Raw genomic sequence first — 18,189 nt, 5'->3', positions numbered from 1 at the left:
TTGGGCCAATCCACAGCCAGGAGTCAGGAGCTTCTTCTCGTGTAAGTGCAGGGGCCCAAGCACTTGGGCCATCTTCCACTGCTTTTCCAGGCCACAGAGAGCTAGATCGGAAGAGGAACAGCCAGGACACAAACTGGCACCCATATGGGATGCTGGCACCGCAGGCAGAGGCTTGGCCTACTATGCCACCGTGCCAGTCCCAAAAAAAATTTTTTTTTTAAATTTGAGAGGCATACAGACAAAAAGACAGAGGCAGAGAGATTTCCCACCCACTGGATCACACCCCAAACACCTATGACATCCAATCTGGACTAGGCCAGGTTAATAATAGGAGCTCAATCCAGATCTCCCACGTGGGTGGCAAGAACCCAACTGTTTGCTGCCTCCCGTATCATGCTTTAGCAGAAAATGGAAATCAGAAACTGGAGCTGGGTAGTGAATGCAGGCACTCCCATATGGGTGTGACATCTTAACCAGTGTCTTCTTAACCAGTCTCTGAACCAAGCTCAGTGTTTTGAAGGACGAAGGAGAGTAACAGATGAGACCTCAGAAAACACTGGACTCCAGGGGTGTTAGTGGCAGGAACCAGAGGCTCATGTCTTTGGAATATAGACCTGGAAATTAGTCAGCTTCAGCCATTTTTGATGCCAAAATACCTCTGCTTCGGATTCAAACCGTCCTGCCATGGATCACACTCTTGGCACCATGGCCAGGGAGTCTGAGATTGGTAGCTAGACACACCAAAACCATGTGAAGAGGAGAAAGATAATTCCCCAAGGGAAGAATCCTACACACATAAAAGCAATGTGATCTACTACAAACCAGCTGAAATTATTTCATTCAATCTCCAATGCTTCACTTTGTTAATCCTAAACATATTTTTTATCCCAGCTCCTACATCAGACCCTCAGGTTGACTATCAGATCAGGGATATATGAAATTATTTGATGGTTGGGGGGAGTGTAATACAAATTTACATTATATAAAAAGAAATTCTAGGTTTCATATGATTTTATCTATTCACTTAAATAATATTCATTGAATGCCTAGTATGTATTAGGCCTTGTTCTAGACAACCCTTGGCCTCACTGAACTTACATTCTACTTGGGAAGAAAACAACAAATATATATTATGTCAGAAGAAAAATAAAGCAGAGTAAAGGAGATAGATGGAGAGAGGAGGGAGAAAAAGGTAGGATTTGCCTTTTTAACATGGTAGTCCGGGTAGACTTCACTAATAAGTGAGGCTTGAGCAGAGGGAAGGAATAATACTGATTTCTGGCAGAAGAGTTTATAGGCAAAGAACAGTGAAAAGACCCAACTTGCTCCATAGACTTAAGGAAGCAGAGAAAAGTGCAGAAGGCTAAGCAGAGTGAACAAGTGGGAGAGGCATAAGGGACTGGATCATATAAGGCCTCATAGCCCACTGGAGGGACTGTGACATTTACTCTGCATTAGACAGAATGTCAACGCTGGGCCTTGAGCATAAACCGACATAACATTCTGAGAGGTCATTCAGGCTGCTGAACAGAAGACAGAGTGAAGGGGAGCCAGGAAAGCAATTAGGAGGCTATCTGAACAACTTGGTGAAAGATAATGGCAGTTCAGACCAGGATAGTTGGTGGAGGTGGTAACAAGACGTCAGATTCTGAATCTACTCCAAAGGTCGGGTCCTCCACATTTGCAGACTCATGAAGTGTAAGATGCTAGAAGGAGAAAGATGTCAAAGATGACTCTAAGGTTTTTTGAGCTGGACAAGTGCAGTGAAACAGACTCAGGCTCGTGGAAATGAGAAGTATGATACAAGGTGCAGGTTTCGGGGGCAAATTAGGAGTCTGCTTTGATGTGTTGTTTGAAATAGTTATTAGATACTGAAATAGAGAGGCTGGTCAGGGAGGTGTAGAGGAAAAATCCGCAATTCTTGGGAGTCATTGATATATTGGTGATATTGGATAAGAAAGTGAGTGTAGCTAAAGAATGGAATAAATGCCAGTGTTTATAGTCAGAAAAATGAGGAGGATCAGCAAAGGATACTGAAATGCATCAAAGAGTAAGGGGGTAGTGTTGAGGTTGATTTGTTCTGAGAGGAGGAGCACAGTGGGGGCAAGAGGCGCAGAGTCACCACAGATCCCGGGTGAAAGCGGGCCAGAGGCGAGCAACCCACAGACTCATTTATTTCAGTTAGTACAGCAGCTCATATAGCCGAGGCAGTCAATCCAGTCAAGGGGCAGTTTATGCCCTAACCAATCACTGCCTGTTGCCTGGCAGGCTCCTTTGCCAGGTGGGTTCCAAAGCCATTTCCTGAGTAACTGACACTCGCTTGCCGGTGGCCATCTTGGCACAGCCTTCTCATTGCACCACAGGGTAGCCCGAAAACAGATTGAAGAAAATACTCAGAGAGGATCAAATAATCAACAGTGTCAGCAAATGAATTAGTAAAAGGTAACCATCAGATGTGACCATGTGGAGGTCATTCTTGACTTCAACAGGAGCTAATTAACAGGTGATGGGGGTGACAAAAGTCTCACTGGAGTGGGTCCAAGAGAGAATGAGAGGAGAGGAGTTAGAAACAGTGAGTGTCAGTAACTTTACAGAGAACCAGAGAAATCTCAACTCTGCTGTGTGTTGAGATATGAATCTGAAGCAAAGGAGAAATAGTTGCATGGAGCTTGGTTGGTAACATCTAAGGCAAAGGATGAGTGAAACACTTTAACTGTGTTTCTTGCTGAAGGCTTGAGAACAAGTCATTCATCTAGCTAGCTGTCAGATAATCCACTTGTACACATCTGAGCAAGATGCACAGCCGGGTTTGAGTGGCAACAAAATCAGTAGTCTTGGCCTCCAGGCTTTACTCGAAGCACTGATGTTCTGGGCAGAAACCACTCATGTGATAGTACAGAAATCTCTCTTTATTGAAGTCTTGTCTGCTGCTTGAAATATGTTAGCTAGGGAGTAGGAGACATTTCCATTGCTTCAAATGGGAAAAATAATAAAGCATTCCCTCTTCCTCCAAAAACCCCAACCAATCTCCCTAAATGTAAATCAAAGACTCATGGGCATCTATCTATAGGTGTTTAATATTTAGTGCACAATGCATGGATTGTTAAATATGACAGTCCACCTAGGATTACTGCAAACCATAAAACATTTAAAACCTCAATTTTTAAATGCTGAATTAGTGAAGATTCCTGGATGCATTGTGCAGAGTGTAGTATCAGACACAAACTATGTTTACCCTCCACAGTGCAATGAATCTACACTAATGTAAATTAACAATAAAGTAAATATTAAAGAAACATAACAAGTTAAGCAACAGCAAAAAAAAAAAAAGCAAGGCAATATTATGAATAGCTACTCACTAATTGGAGAACTGCTTAAGTGAGCAGGAGTGAGCTGAAGTAAACTTGTAAAGGGCTAAGTGGAGCCACAAATAACCTGAGATTCATGTATCGCTACACACTGGAACAGTCCTCTCTCCTAGACATATGAGTCTACGGAAATGTGTGGCCATGAGCTGTTGAATGAAGCTGCCATCGAAGCAATGAGATGAAAAAAACAAACCTTCAAAACTTTTTTCCATTCTTTTTGCTTTCATTTATTCAGCTCTTGATAACATGAAGCAGAGCTTGTGATTGCACTTGCAAACTTGCTTCCACACACATCACTTGAAACCGCAATTATCATTTTGTCTGCATCGCCTGCATTTATGTTAAAGATTTGACATTGAATATTCATTGCTCCTCTTCTGCTTCCTCTGACCAATGATGAGTGTCAAGTTGAACAAGCTCCACTTCATTAGAAAAAGAATTTTTTACTTGATAATGTGGGGGTAGATACACATATCTAAGAAACAGCACATTTGAACAGTGTGGTCCTATGGGAAGAACAGTTGAATTACAGCTGCAGGTGCACATCTTATCACTCAGGCTCAGACACAAACTAAACCTCTCAGTTGGTGCACATAGGCAGATTATGGCGGGTTTTCAAGTCAGATGGTGAGTTTTGAGAGAAAATTTTTGCCAAGTTGTTACAGTGAATAGACAGAATTCAGGCAGCATAGGATACCTATAAAAGCCATTTGTTTGGGAGGTAGTATAGCCTGTGGTATCAGATGACCCTAGGCTCAGAGCCTGGCTCCCCGACCTGTTCACTTGTCCAATCAAGGGTGATGTAACTAATTTCAATTAGCCTCCGTTCCCTCAAATATAAAATGGAGATAATAATACTTGAAGGGTTTATTTTAAGATAATGATATATACACTTAGTGTCTGACAGAAACATTACATGCTTAATTTTTTAGATAACTATATTAAAATTTTCAGAATAACTATTGGTGGCCGGCCGTGGCTCAATAGGCTAATCCTCCGCCTTGCGGCGCCAGCACACCAGGTTCTAGTCCCGGTCGGGGTGCTGGATTCTGTCCCGGTTGCCCCTCTTCCAGGCCAGCCCTCTGCTATGGCCTGGGAGTGCAGTGGAGGATGGCCCAAGTGCTTGGGCCCTGCACCCGCATGGGAGACCAGGATAAGCACCTGGCTCCTGGCTTCGGATCAGCGCGAAGCGCCGGCCACAGCGCGCCAGCCACGGCGGCCATTGGAGGGTGAACCAACGGCAAAGGAAGACCTTTCTCTCTGTTTCTCTCTCTCACTGTCCACTCTGCCTGTCAAAAAAATAAAAAAAAAAAGAATAACTATTGGTTATGTAAATGTAAACCACAGAAGTTTAAGGAAAAATATAGAAAATAGTATGAATGTAGACTGTTTGCTAGTGAGACAATCAGAGAAAAATGAAGCTAATTATTGTTTTGAACAAGAAAACAGAGGGAGAAGCCATGTGCTTAAAGGCAAGATGACTCACTGTAATTTACATTTTTCTTCCTCATTGTGGCAGTGTCTTATAAGAAAGCAGCGCCCTAGGGGCTGGCATTGTGGTATAGCAGGTAAAGCTGCTGCCTGCAATGCCAGCATCCCATATAGGCACCAGTTTGTGTCCAGGTTTGTCCACTTCTGATCCAGCTCCCCGCTAATGGCCTGGGAAAAGTAGTTGAAGATGGTCCAGGTATCTGGGTCCCTGCCACCCATGTGGGAGACCTGAACGAAGCTCCTTGTTCTGACCTGGCCCAGCCTTGGCCATCGTAACCATCTGGAGAATGAACAAGAAGAAAGAAAATTTTCTCTCCTTCTCTCTCTCTCTCTCTTTCTCTCTCTCTCTGTCTCTCATCTCTCCTTCTGTGTGTGTGTGTGTGTGTGTGTCACTCTTTCAAATAAGTAAATAAATATTTTTAAAAAGGAAATAAAGTAATGTCCTTATGTTTAGAGCTTTGCTGAATGTTTCTGTTAATGTTAATGTCCAAAGTGAATTCTCCCAGTCTTTTCTTCATCCATAGTAATAACTTCTTGAGTCTTTCTAATATCCATATCCTGCACACATTCTAGTAGACCCAGGCCAAGGATTCAAGGATAACTTTCAAACATTTTTTGTAGCTTTGGAGGTCAAGGTTATACAACTGTAGAGATAGCCTAAGTACCTGTGTGGCTACAGGCCCACTGCACCTCTCCACCAGACCCCTTCCTGGACCAGCAGTCCTTGTTTCCTACAGCTGGGCTTCTGCCTGCATCCCAGGGTAGTCTGCCCAATTTTCCTGCCTTGGGTCTCAGTCTCCTAGCACTGGTAAATGCTGTAAGCCCCCATTCCTCCCCGACAACTATTTGATGTTTTGATATATTAAATTGTTTCCGTTCTGTCTCTTTGTCAATCTCTCCCTAAGTGACTATTGGGTGGTCCAGACCCAAGGCCTTGGTGCAATCCCAGGACCCTTCAGACAATGGGTTTAACATATGATTGCTCCATGGCAGCTCTCAGCCCACTGCAGGTCAACCTTTTTCACAGTAAAAGGTTGCCCAGCACGCAGGGAGGAATAGTCTCCATGTTTTCTTGGGTCTAGAAAAAAAATCTGAGACTAAAAAAGGAAAAGGATGAACAGGCATTTGGGCAGGTAGATTATGCATTCATGGCCTTTCCTTTCCTGTTCTGTCACAGACTTTGCAAATGGGCATCAAACACTTCTCGGGACTCTTTGTGCTGCTGTGCATTGGATTTGGTTTGTCCATCTTGACAACCATTGGTGAACACATAGTGTACAGGCTGCTGCTACCACGAATCAAAAACAAATCCAAGCTACAGTACTGGCTCCACACCAGCCAGGTGAGTGCTGCAGGTGCCTGACTCTAAAATTCTTAGGCTTTAGAATTCCCAATGATGGGGGAATCCATAGGCCTGTGCCACACTAACAAATGACACATTACCATGAGAATGAAGGTGGTGTAGGTGCTCTCAGTGGAGAAGATGGAGTTCCCTCTATCCCATATTTCACTTTCCCCATATATTAAGGTGTCCCACAGTACACCTTCCTTTCCTATAACCCTCCACTGTTGTTCAAAATAAACACAATAGAACTGTCTTTAACCAGATTTTACTTAAGAATGACAACATGATGAGATGATTTGAAAGATTTTTTTCCTACAGATTATTTTCTTATCAAAATTGAAACCTATTAGTTCCCCTTTTAGGTCACTCCACTTTCCCTGTTCTGCTTTTCCCCTAGTCCAGAGGTTTGTGGCCTGCTGGTGCCAATACCAAGCCTCATAATACTGCAGTACTTTTCAATGTAATACAGACACCAACAAATTGATCTTCATGGAGAAGTGGAACTGTTGAGCAGACCAACCATTTCAACACACTCATTTGCACATCTCTCCCTGAAGGAAATTGGCATGGAGAGGTAAAAAGTAGTCAGAAGTCTTTATAATGATGGAGGTGCTCTAGCAAAAGGAGCAGTTTCACCTGACCCCCATGAAGCTGGATGAGCTATCCTGGCTTCCTCAGTGCTGGGATCCCTCCTGTCTCCTACTGCACCACGGCTTTGGCTCAGCTCTCAACAGGGAGGCTTCCAGTTCTGTCATTTTTGCCTCATTTATCTATTCTCATGCTTAACTCCACATTTGTTGTTGTTAATACAGGACTGTTTTTTTTCCATGTATAGGTTATGATTATTGGTTTGGTTATAGTTGAACACAATTCTTCTTCCTTTTATCTTGAGAAGACAATTGATTTCTGTTGTAATGAATATAACTGGTTTAATCTCAAAAGTACTCTCCCTCTTTGTTTTGGCCTCCAAGAAATTCAGACTTAACTTTTTGGCTCATCTTTAGTAATTGTACAAGGTCCTTTGCTACACATTATATAATTGTATCTTATATATCACATACCATTCTACAATACAGAGTATTTCTAAGCTTGCAGATCTTTTTTTTTTTTTCCAGATAGAGTAATGACTTATAATTAGATTTCTTGTCCTCTTGCGACTTGAGGCTGAATATTGATCTATTTTCAGGCATCCCTGGAAATTTAAAGAGGCCAAGGTTTGCAATTAATAGATACACCATTAAATTTCAAGCAGTACTTTGTCCCTTGACCCATGTGTTTCTAATGTCTACCTGTGAATTTGTTCTTTCCAACAGAGATTGCATAGAGCATTAAACACATCATTTGGAGAGGAAAAGCAACAGCGTTTCAAGACCAAACGTGTGGAAAAGAGGTAATAAAAGGCCAAAGCTAGCCAACTTTCTTTTGCTAAAATAAATATTTGGACATGTAACTGAGACTCCATACTCAAAAGCGAAGTTATAACTATCTATTCAGGTGAAATCAGGACAATTTGTTAAAAAACAAAATCAATATAAATGCATGTGGTTTCAGATACAAATAAAGAAGCAAATATAAATAAATACTTATATATACCTATAAGGACAGTGAAATACAGTACAGGCAATATACTATCATGGTTAGATGTGCAGATGTGGTTTCTACAGTCAAGCCTCTGCATCCAAATCCTGTCTCTGTCATTTAAAATATGCATGAACTTGGGCAGATCACTTACTCAACCTCCCTGAGCCTCAGGTTCCTCATCTGTGAAGTGGGAGATAAAAATAATACCTAAATGAGATAATACATGTAAAGCCCTAAAAACAAAGCAAATGTATAATAAATACTAGCTATGGTTATGTGCAAAATTCATGTAAAGCTTATCATGAGAACTGCAGGCAGTTAAGTGCATGAGATACTTTTCACCATGTCTCCACTCCCCACCCTTCTCCATGCAGCAGACATATTCTGCCTAGTTCTGGTTCTCTTCTACACACTCTAAATAAAAGAACATCTCAATAATAGGAAGCAGCAAACATTAAAAACACTTGAAAAGTGAAACTCCACACCCGTGACTAACAATGTCAAAAGCACTTGGGTCTGGCTCCTGGTGGCCTTTGTCATCTGCCTAAGGTAGTCCAAGTGGTTCCTTCATATGCCCCAAGGTCTCAGATGTTGGCATCAGCTCCAAGCAAAATTGCCATCTGTAGTGTATCCTCACCTCAAATCTTGGCTCTCTAGGTAGTTTTGAAATCTAACATTCACCACTCCCCTGCATAGCAAAAGAAAGAGGTGGAAAACATGATTCTTTTTCACTGTTTGTATCTCCTCTGGGATTGCTGACGTCCCCTTCTCCCCAGTTTTCATTTAGCTTGTCAGAATCATTTCCATTTTCCCTTAAAGATTCTGTTTCCAGTCACTGAGCACTATCCCTAGTCTGCGATATTCCTGTATCGTATTGCAACTTGACTAGTGACCAAGCTGTAAACTAAATTAGGTTACAGCTATACCATGTCATGTTACACATATTTTTATATAATTACTTTTAGCATAGATATTTTTTTTGACAGGCAGAGTGGACAGAGAGAGAGAGAGAGAGACAGAGAGAAAGGTCTTCCTTTGCCGTTGGTTCACCCTCCAATGGCTGCCGCGGCTGGCGCGCTGCGCTGATCTGATGGCAGGAGCCAGGTGCTTATCCTGGTCTCCCATGGGGTGCAGGGCCCAAGGACTTGGGCCATCCTCCACTGCCCTCCCTGGCCACAGCAGAGAGCTGGCCTGGAAGAGGGGCAACCAGGACAGAATCCGGTGCCCCAACCGGGACTAGAACCCGGTGTGCCGGCGCCGCAAGGTGGAGGATTAGCCTAGTGAGCCGCGGTGCTGGCTTTTTAGCATAGATTTTTAACACAAGAAGACATAACAGCAAAGATACCATATTGCAACAGCAAAACACTGCCTTTCCAATGCTGATAGAAACAGGGAGCCTAGTGATCCCATCTTCAATTGTGATCTGATTCGTATTCACATCTTCTTCACCTAAACTGAGTATCAGATGTGTCTTTCACTCAACTTACCCACTTTTCTGGATAGATTCCCTTCCTGAACCCATTATTTTGAGGAGCTACAGCAGAATATGCCTTCATGGATGTGACCTGATTTATCTACAGCTTGTCACTAGTGGACCAGCAATATGATACAAGGATACCACAAACAGCTTGAGAGTGGGGGGGGTGAGGGAGTGCACAGTGACTGCAGAGAGAGGCTGTCAGGGATTATGGAAATGACTAACAAACTAAGTAAAAACTGGGGAGAATGCCCAGAAGAGAGACGAACAATGAAAAAAGAATCATGTTGTCCACATTTTTTTTTGTTATAGATAAGAGGGTAAGTGTCTTGGGCCCATATTTCCTATGTCCTAAATCCCTACAACCCAACACCTGCAACCTTCAAAACACAATGAATGTTTGGGGTCTCATAGCTCTCATGTCTCTTTTGAATAGTCCAACGAGTAGTGAGCCTCAACATGATGTGAATGATCTGTGGAAGCCTATTTTTATCATGTTTAATGTTAAACAAAGCTCTCTCACTATTCATATTATACTCTGAGACTTGATACCAACACAACCTAAAAATTACTGAAGCCAAGAATATAAAACGTATTCCTTCTAAACATACACCAAATCTTACATTCAGCATCTGTCACTGAGTATTCATAGGTACTCCAGAGCTACACCAATTATCAGAGCACTGATGATGCTAGCAATGAGAGCTTGCTTAGGAATCGTTTTTGCTTCTTTTTCTACATTATATTCCCAGATAGATATGCAAACTTCCAAGGCCTTTTCAACTATATCAACTTACCTGATCATTGTGGGTGCTTGGTCAGTCCAAGAAAATGTGTTGACACTCTACTCCCAAGTCTTCCCTGCAATGAATCAGTCTATTGTGCTAGACTTAGGTCAGCTGGCTTGGAAAGTTCTCTCCATCTTCCCTTGGAAAACTATCTACTCAAATGCTCATAACCGCTGTAACTTGACACCCTGTCTCTGTGATCTCTATCTATTTAAAGAGTAAAAGAATGAATAAACTGCTGACACACAAGTTTTAAGAAAGGCTTAGAAAGATTTAGGGCCATGGTATGGAAGCAGATGTAGCTTCTTTTGTACTTAATGTAGAAGCGGGAACTGTGGATATTGAAAGAGACATTGATTCAATGTCCTTGAATCATTCAGCACATGATTTCATTTAGGTTTTGGTCTATCCTACAGCTCAGTAGGTTCCTGATATACACCCCCAATTTTTCCCTTTTCTCTTACTCTAAGACACACAGAAATTGCAAACAATATAGCCAGCACCACAAACAATATTACCTCAAAATTATTCAAAATCAATATGGAAAAATTTGAGGAGAAAAGTAAAAGGACTGTTTTATTGGAAGGAAAATTACAACTGTATCTTCTGATTGTGGTCTAAAGCCAGTGGAGCTATGTCTGAGTTCGTATGTCCTAGCCAGGACACCAGAAAACTGAGCTCTGGTGCCCTCTGCTCATTTCTAAGTTATTTCACTTATGAGAAATTATTAAAAAAAAGGGGGGGGGAGGACAGGGTTTGGAGTGTGTTTGTGTGTTTTGTTTTGAAAGACTTATTTATTTGAAAGGTAGAATTAGAGAAAGGACAGATAGAGATCTTCCATCTGCTGGTTTACTCTCCAAACAGATGCAATGCATGGGGCTGGGTCAGGCCGAAGCCAGGAACTAGGAGCTTCTTCTGGGTCTCCTACATGGGTGCAGAGACCAAGTACTTGGGTCATCTTCCACTGCTTTCCCAGACACTTTAGCAGGGAGCTGGATCGGAAGTTGAGCAGCCGGGACTTAAATGGGTGCCCATAGGGATGTCAGTGCTGCAGGCTGTGGATTTAACCTGCTACACCACAGCCACAGCACCAGCCCCTGTTTATGTGTTTTAATAGCATGGGGCATGTATCAGTTGGGTTTTGCTGTGTGAGAAATTATCCCAATAGTTAATGTTTTGAAAAACAGTGAGTTTCTGCCGGTGCTTCGGCTCAATAGGCTAATCCTCCACCTAGCGGCGCCGGCACACCGGGTTCTAGTCCCAGTCGGGGCGCCGGATTCTGTCCCGGTTGCCCCTCTTCCAGGCCAGCTCTCTGCTATGGCCCAGGAGTGCAGTGGAGGATGGCCCAAGTGCTTGGGCCCTGCACCTACATGGGAGACCAGGAAAAGCACCTGGCTCCTGGCTTCGGATCAGCGCGATGCGCCGGCCACAGCGCACCAGCCGTGGTGGCCATTGGAGGGTGAACCAACGGCAAAAGAAGACCTTTCTCTCTGTCTCTCTCTCACTATCCACTCTGCCTGTCAAAAAAAAAAAAAAAAAAAAAACAAAACAAAACAAAACAAAAAACAAACAAAAAACAAAAAAAAACACACAACAGTGAGTTTCTTACTAATCTGTGAGTCAACTCTACAGTTTGCTGATCTGAGCCAGATTGGTTGATTTCACCTGGGTTTGCTCATTTGTCTTCAGCCAACCTGGGAAGAACAGAGGAGGAAGCTGAGGGCTGTCTGGTTTATGATGGCCTCAGCTGGGGCACCTGGAAATACTGGGGACTCTCTCCACGTGGCCTGTCATCACCCAGCTGGCTAGTCAGGGATAGTTCACATTGCAGCTGCAGGGTTCTGAGAGTGGAAGCGTGCAAGGCTTCTCTAAAGCTTAGGCTTGGAACTGCCATCTGCCAATTAGGATTGGTCAAAACAATTTAGGAGACCAGTCCTAATTCACGAGAAGCATATTCAGCATCCCTCACATTCTAGAGGGACATAGATGAAAGGAGGAACAAGGAATGTGACCAGCTTTGCAACCTGCCACAGGACAAAGCAACGTGGAACCATCCTAACAAGTCACTGTTTCTATTCTCAACCGTACATCTGCAGCATGACTTCATTTCACTGTCCTTACTCTTCTCCTGGCAAGACTCCAGGAATGAAGTGGATTCAGTTATATGGATAATGGGAACAAAAACACAAGAACCTAGGGGGGTGTTTTGCTTTGCCCTGTGATAGACTGCAAAATTGGCCATAACCCTCCTCTTTCTCCTTCTTCTCCTAGGGTAGAAGAAATCAGCAGCTATGCTGCTAAGGGCTCAAATCTGTTCTTGTACTGAAAAACTTGTCATTGCACCTAAACTGTTGAAGTGCATTTCAGAAATGAGATCCCTCTGCTCCTGTGCCTAGCTAGAAATAACTTTCTTGATGGGTGGTAGGTGGCACAATGGAAGCTTGAAAGGCAATTGCAAATTGGTTTCTGTTTGGCTTTCATTATCCTAATGAGAACCTGAGTACTTTCTTGGGATTTTTTTTAAAGCATCAAAACTGACCTGTCAATCTCAACCCACATAAAGCCATTCCTATGGTAGAAAATACTTTGCTCAAACCTATAGCTTGCATGCTTTGATTCTCCCCCAAATCAAGTGGTAAACATCAGGTGATCCTGTGAGACCAAGGCGAAGCCATGCTGTCATATCTTTCAGCAGGCTGATGCTTAGAGTTCAACACCTGAGAAAAACAGATTTTCACTTTAATAAAAGTATCATCTTTATAGCCACATAATGTTTCAAGGCCATCCTGTTTCCTGAGCTTCACCTGCAGGAACAGAATAAAAAGACACGTAAGATTCTTCACAAAACAACATGCCAGACCCTCTTTCATCAGCCCTGCACATGATACCTCATTCCAGTTTCTGAGCAGCAAAAGACCTCATAAGAGCCTGAACGTCGTTTGGGAGTTCATGGTTCCTATCGTCTCCATGACATTCAGCAGGCAATTTTTCCCTGGCTTTCTGACTTCATCGCTAACTGCATACTCAGCTCCATATTATTCACACAGGAAATGGCTACCAGATGGGGAACAGCACTTTGAGTGCTGCAGAATGCGAGGTAAACCTAAAATAAAATGTCTCTGTTTCTTAGATCCAATGTGGCACCCAGGCAGCTCATGGTGTGGAATACTTCCAGTCTGAGTCACGACAACCAACGAAAATACATCTTTAGTGATGAGGGAGGACAAAATCAGCTGGGCATCCGGACGCCCCAGGACATCCCTCTCCCTCCAAGGAGAAGAGAGCTCCCTGCCTCTCTGACCACCAATGGGAAAGCAGACTCCGTAAACGTAGCCCGGAACTCAGTGATGCAGGAACTCTCAGAGCTCGAGAAGCAGATTCGGGTGATCCGCCAGGAGCTGCAGCTGGCTGTGAGCAGGAAAACGGAGCTGGAAGAGTATCAAAGGACAAATCGGACTTGTGAGTCCTAGGTGGCCATGCTGTTCCCTTCTCTCAGTTCCTGGCATTCCTCTGAGCCCCTGAGACACTTTGTAATGCTCTTTTGTAACTACTGACAAAGGTGTGGGGAAGCTGAGATCGAGGTCTTCTTAGAGGTCAAGTCTGCTCTCCCTCGCCTACAGTATGGCAGCAGCTCTTCCCACGCTCCCTCCCTAGGTCTCCAGGGTAAGAGCCTTTTTCATAGCAGGAGTTTGAAATCAGGAGGAAACTCCATGTAAGGGATCTGTGAGTAACCAGACAACCCCAGCAGCTTTTCACTAGGTGCCACAGTAATTTCTGGTTTTTAGCCCTCTCTGCACTTTCCACAAGAGATAAAATTGTTACACATACCTATGTTTTATTGGGTTGTTGGTTTTAATCTTAATCTAGCACAGGATTATCCAGGGTTGCAGTTTTTGATCCAGCTCCCCAAACTAAATTTTTTTCCAGATTCTGAATGGGGAGCAAAGTTAAGAGTGAAAGAAACTTGGGGGAGAGGCATACTTAAAAATTAGCTGAGCTCAGCATCACAGTTGGCAAGGACGGATGGGGTCAGGCAAGAGCCATTTATTGAGAAGGTTCTAGATCTCTGATCATGGTTATCATTTAGTAGGAACATGTTTACAGAACACTATGAAAGTAGACAGAGATATGAGTGGGAGCAGAGGACAGGCAGAAGAGGCATTAAAATGCACATCCTGCTTTTAGAACAAAAGCTCTGGGACATCAGGCAATTTGGCGAGAAACGAATAGGACTTGAATTCTAATCCAAGCATCTCCACCACAGTGTGTGCCTTTTATAAGGGAAAAGAAAGAGAAAAGCAAAGCAAGGTTGTGGCCTTAGAATGAACCTGGGAATATCTCTGCTTATTGCCTATAACAGAGTATAGGAGCTGGCACTGTGGATTAAGTGAAATGTTCTCCACACCACACACTAGGCCATTGTCAGAAAAGCAGCCACCTATCCCTTAGTCACAGGAATCCCAAAATTCAACCATGAGCCTATGCACATCGCAAACTTCAACATTCAGAAATCTGCCCTGTCTATGCTTTGTAGACTGGTAAAATCACCAAGTCAGCCCTCCCAACCTCATCCCCATTCATCTCTGAGGAGCCAGGAACAGATCTTGGATCCTGATCATCCTCCACGCTGCATCTAATGCCCAGAAAAGAGAGGTGAGTAGTCCAGCTTCCCCTCTGCCCTGGAGACCCCTTTTCCATTGTACAACTGCTTTAGCATGCAGAAGGGGAAAGAAATATGGGAACTTTAGAATACAGTTCCCAAGTGGTAGTGAAGAGTCATCCACAGAATGCCAGTTGCCAGGATCCTTCCCCAGACAGGGTAAGGGAGGGGCTCTGGAGGTGGGCTCAGAAATCCTACTTTAACCAATACCCTTAGGTGGCTGACACAGGTGGTCAAAAAATTACTCTGTTCTGGAAGTTTGACTGCCCCGAGGAATGGGGGCAAGTGAAAAGATGGGGGGAGGGATGCAAGGTGGGGTGGTGGTTATCATCAGGACACATCTGATGCACCTTCCATACTCCATCTCTACCCCAGAGCATCATTTAGGACTAGACCTCCCTGTTTATCAATTTTTTGCTATATCTTTTTTGCTTAACCAATTAATTTGAATGTCTACAATGAGTTCACAGTGCTGGGTCGAGCACTATGCTCTGTAGTAACTGCAGACAATTGGAAAGGTGTCTCAATCATAAAATTTCTCCCCCTACTTTTGGGTCCATGTCTGCATTTCCACCATGAGCTACCCAGTCCCGCAGGGAAAGATAACACCCTAAGTTCTAAATAGGTAACACCTTAGCAATTAGTTGAGAAACCCCTGGAGTGGAGGTTAGGTCAGAAATACCAACAAGGGAGGTGGGAGGACTTCACTGACCTCATATCAAACAGCTCAACAATGAGAAAACAGTGAGCCCTGAAAGCAGAACAAGGACAATTTGTTTTGAAACACCTTACCCCCACATTCTCATCCCAGACCTGTAAGGTTTGCAGCTGCCTTTGGAAGGTTGCGCCCCTTAGCCCTCCCTACACATGTGCAACAGCTAAAGATACTCTACAGACTCTGCCATCATGCTCTGCACACCCCTGAACCTCTGCGCAGCCCACAGGCTGATGTACAGCTGTACCTCAATTCACACAACAGCCATGCTCCTAATGTTGTACATGGACTTTTTTATAATGCAACCGATTCTGACTGTACTTGAGAAGCTGGCTATTTAAGGGAACCCAGAGGTAAATTCTTTTGTAAAGTAAATAACCCTTTTGTAATGCAATTAATTATCCCTTAATGTATCTGTTTTGTAAGTTTGGATTTTTGTATATCAGGTTTACCTTACGCTTCTCTATGAGGCATTCTGGGCAGTGGTGATCACATGCCAGACCACCCTACCTTTCCACAAAGCAGATGAACAGTGCACGCTCCTCAAGCATCTTCTGAGGAACTTCCTGGCCAAAACTGTGGCCAGGATGCAGCCAGAAGCAGCAGGGTTTAGGCCTACTGCTGTCAATACTGCTTGAAACGCTTAAATGTTCTGGGTAAAGAAAAACCGTAATTGCTTGTGGTGAAATGAAGCAGTCTTCATGTTAAGTAGCAATGATTATTTTTATGGTAGTAATTGAACTGTGTTTTGCAACTTGTGAAACAGTGTTGTACTTTGTAAAAAGATTTCATGAAGTGGTGGGACCTTGAAAACCTTCTTTCTGTTCTCCACTTCTGTTCTCTCAACTCTCTTCAGGCTCAAAAAACAAAAAGAAAAATCAGAAGCCTTCAGGTGGAATGTGAGACTTTAGTGAATTGGAGCTAAGGGATGCCACCTTGCCTCCTTTTGTGTGCTCTCTCCTCATAAACAAACTCTGGTGCTGGGAAGCCTAGAAGAGGACAGTGTCCCATGCCCTAAGCTCATGTTCCAAGGCGGAATTCCTGGAATGGGAGGCACACAGGAAAGCATGACTGGATGAGATGGAACAGATATGGTTATTTGGTTTGTGTCGATAAGAGTAAGGGCCCAGAGTACATGTAGATAGATGAGAAAGAATGTTCCTCCAACAATTAAAAGCAAATTGGAAGAATTACTGGACAGCCAAATGAAGAAGTCACAGGGCCCTAATCAGCTGAGGTTTTTAGTGGGCCAAGGGTGATGCTCCATTATTTATGAATCTTCCTGTTGCACAAACCCTATACAGGAGTTGCTTCTTCCCTTCCAGTCAGAGAAGTCGTAAGCAAAGTCATAATGTGCCTAGCAGAATGGAGTTCTATCAACTGATGAGAGTTCTCAGTGCTGGTGCTGGGTGTCTACCCTTGGAGCAAGAGAAGCACTTCCTTGGTGTGAATAAAGAACAAAGGGGAAGAAACCATGCTAGAGCCTCTCTTACTCCCAAACCATATTTTGATGAGTCAGTCAGGAAATCCAACCGGTCCTCAAATAAATTACTTTGTAGTCATTAAAACCACTGTTCAACCCACACTATTATTCCTTTCTCTACCCACCTAAGCCACACATCTAATCCAGAATTCCTTCACTCCTTATTTTTAGTTACTAATCATTTTATGAAAATAATGTACTTCTAAGTATTTTCTTAAGGTCTGTGAAGAGTATTTGCATTGTGTCTTCATTTTAATGTGTTTGCAAATGCTCCGCTCCAAGAACTGAAATGCTGTCTTGTGAGCATGAAGTGAATGGGCTGTTTTGCTCCAGCCACTTTTCTTGTACAACCATGTGGATGGACTAGATGTCCTCAGGTCTTTTCCATCTTCAGTTTCTATGACTGTGGAATAAATGTTCAGATAGAAACTTCACTTTCGGATGTATTGCTGCATTGTCTTTGGGGACTCAGATCTCATGGTAACAGCTCATTTCTAATAGAAGACCCAATACTGCTATGCTTTATGCTTTGTTTCCTTGACATAGTTCAAAGAAGTAGCACATGAGATGCTGAGAAAACTCAGACCCAGGCATCATGAAGTAGACTTGAAACAGCTTTATCTGAAGAGGCACTACAGGAAAAAACCACAGTATTCACAGATCTCTAACAACCTTGCCCTAATAGCCCTCATTAAGCAGTCCCACAAACATTTGCTAAACAGTTTCCACTTAAGTGTCAAGCGCTAAAGACACAGTGGACAAGATGGGTATGGTCTCTAACCTCAGAGACCTCTTCCCAATCTGGTATCTTCACAACCTGAAGACAATACACTAAGAGCTAATGTTTACTGGGCACTTACTATAAATCATGACCTCATTCAATCTTCTTAACCCCAGGAAACTAATACTTCAGATATACTCCAGAGTTGGTAAACAAGACATACTAGTTTATAGATAAAGAAACTGAACATCAGAGAAATTTTACCCAGGTCACACAGCCAGTAACAGTAGTAGCAGAGATGTAAATACACATTGCAATGACTTAATATTGTCAGGATTCTGATCATTGCCTTTCTCTTCCTCCTCTAATCCCTTGTGTTACTGCCTCCCGCTCATGCCTCAGCCTGGTCCCCAGTTCCACAGAAGACACAGAAACTGATACAAGCACACCTACATTTGTCCATTTAAGTCACAACTATAGCCTCTTAAACCTTACCAAAATAGCGTTTCAACAGTATTTCTTGCTGTCCAGTCAAAAACTGGTACAAGCATAGGTGTAAA

The 18,189-nt window shown here is 43.2% G+C and overlaps 1 protein-coding gene across 1 annotated transcript in view; it reads left to right on the top strand.

Moving 5' to 3' along the window:
• The window catches only part of GRIN3A (glutamate ionotropic receptor NMDA type subunit 3A), a 223,218-nt gene extending 205,876 nt beyond the window's left edge, over positions 1-17,342 (top strand). Inside the window, exons 7-9 of the mRNA XM_002708146.5 lie at positions 6,037-6,201; positions 7,518-7,594; positions 13,181-17,342. Coding sequence (XP_002708192.2) covers positions 6,037-6,201; positions 7,518-7,594; positions 13,181-13,520 — 582 coding nt within the window. The 3' untranslated portion in view covers positions 13,521-17,342. The remainder of the gene's footprint in view (positions 1-6,036; positions 6,202-7,517; positions 7,595-13,180) is intronic.
• Positions 17,343-18,189: the final 847 nt, after the last annotated feature.

Source organism: Oryctolagus cuniculus, chromosome 1, assembly GCF_964237555.1.
Source record: "Oryctolagus cuniculus chromosome 1, mOryCun1.1, whole genome shotgun sequence".
In the NCBI taxonomy this organism is placed as follows: Eukaryota; Metazoa; Chordata; class Mammalia; order Lagomorpha; family Leporidae; genus Oryctolagus; species Oryctolagus cuniculus.
The sequence above is the reverse complement of the archived record's forward strand: the minus strand, read 5'-3'. Positions and strand labels throughout refer to the sequence as shown.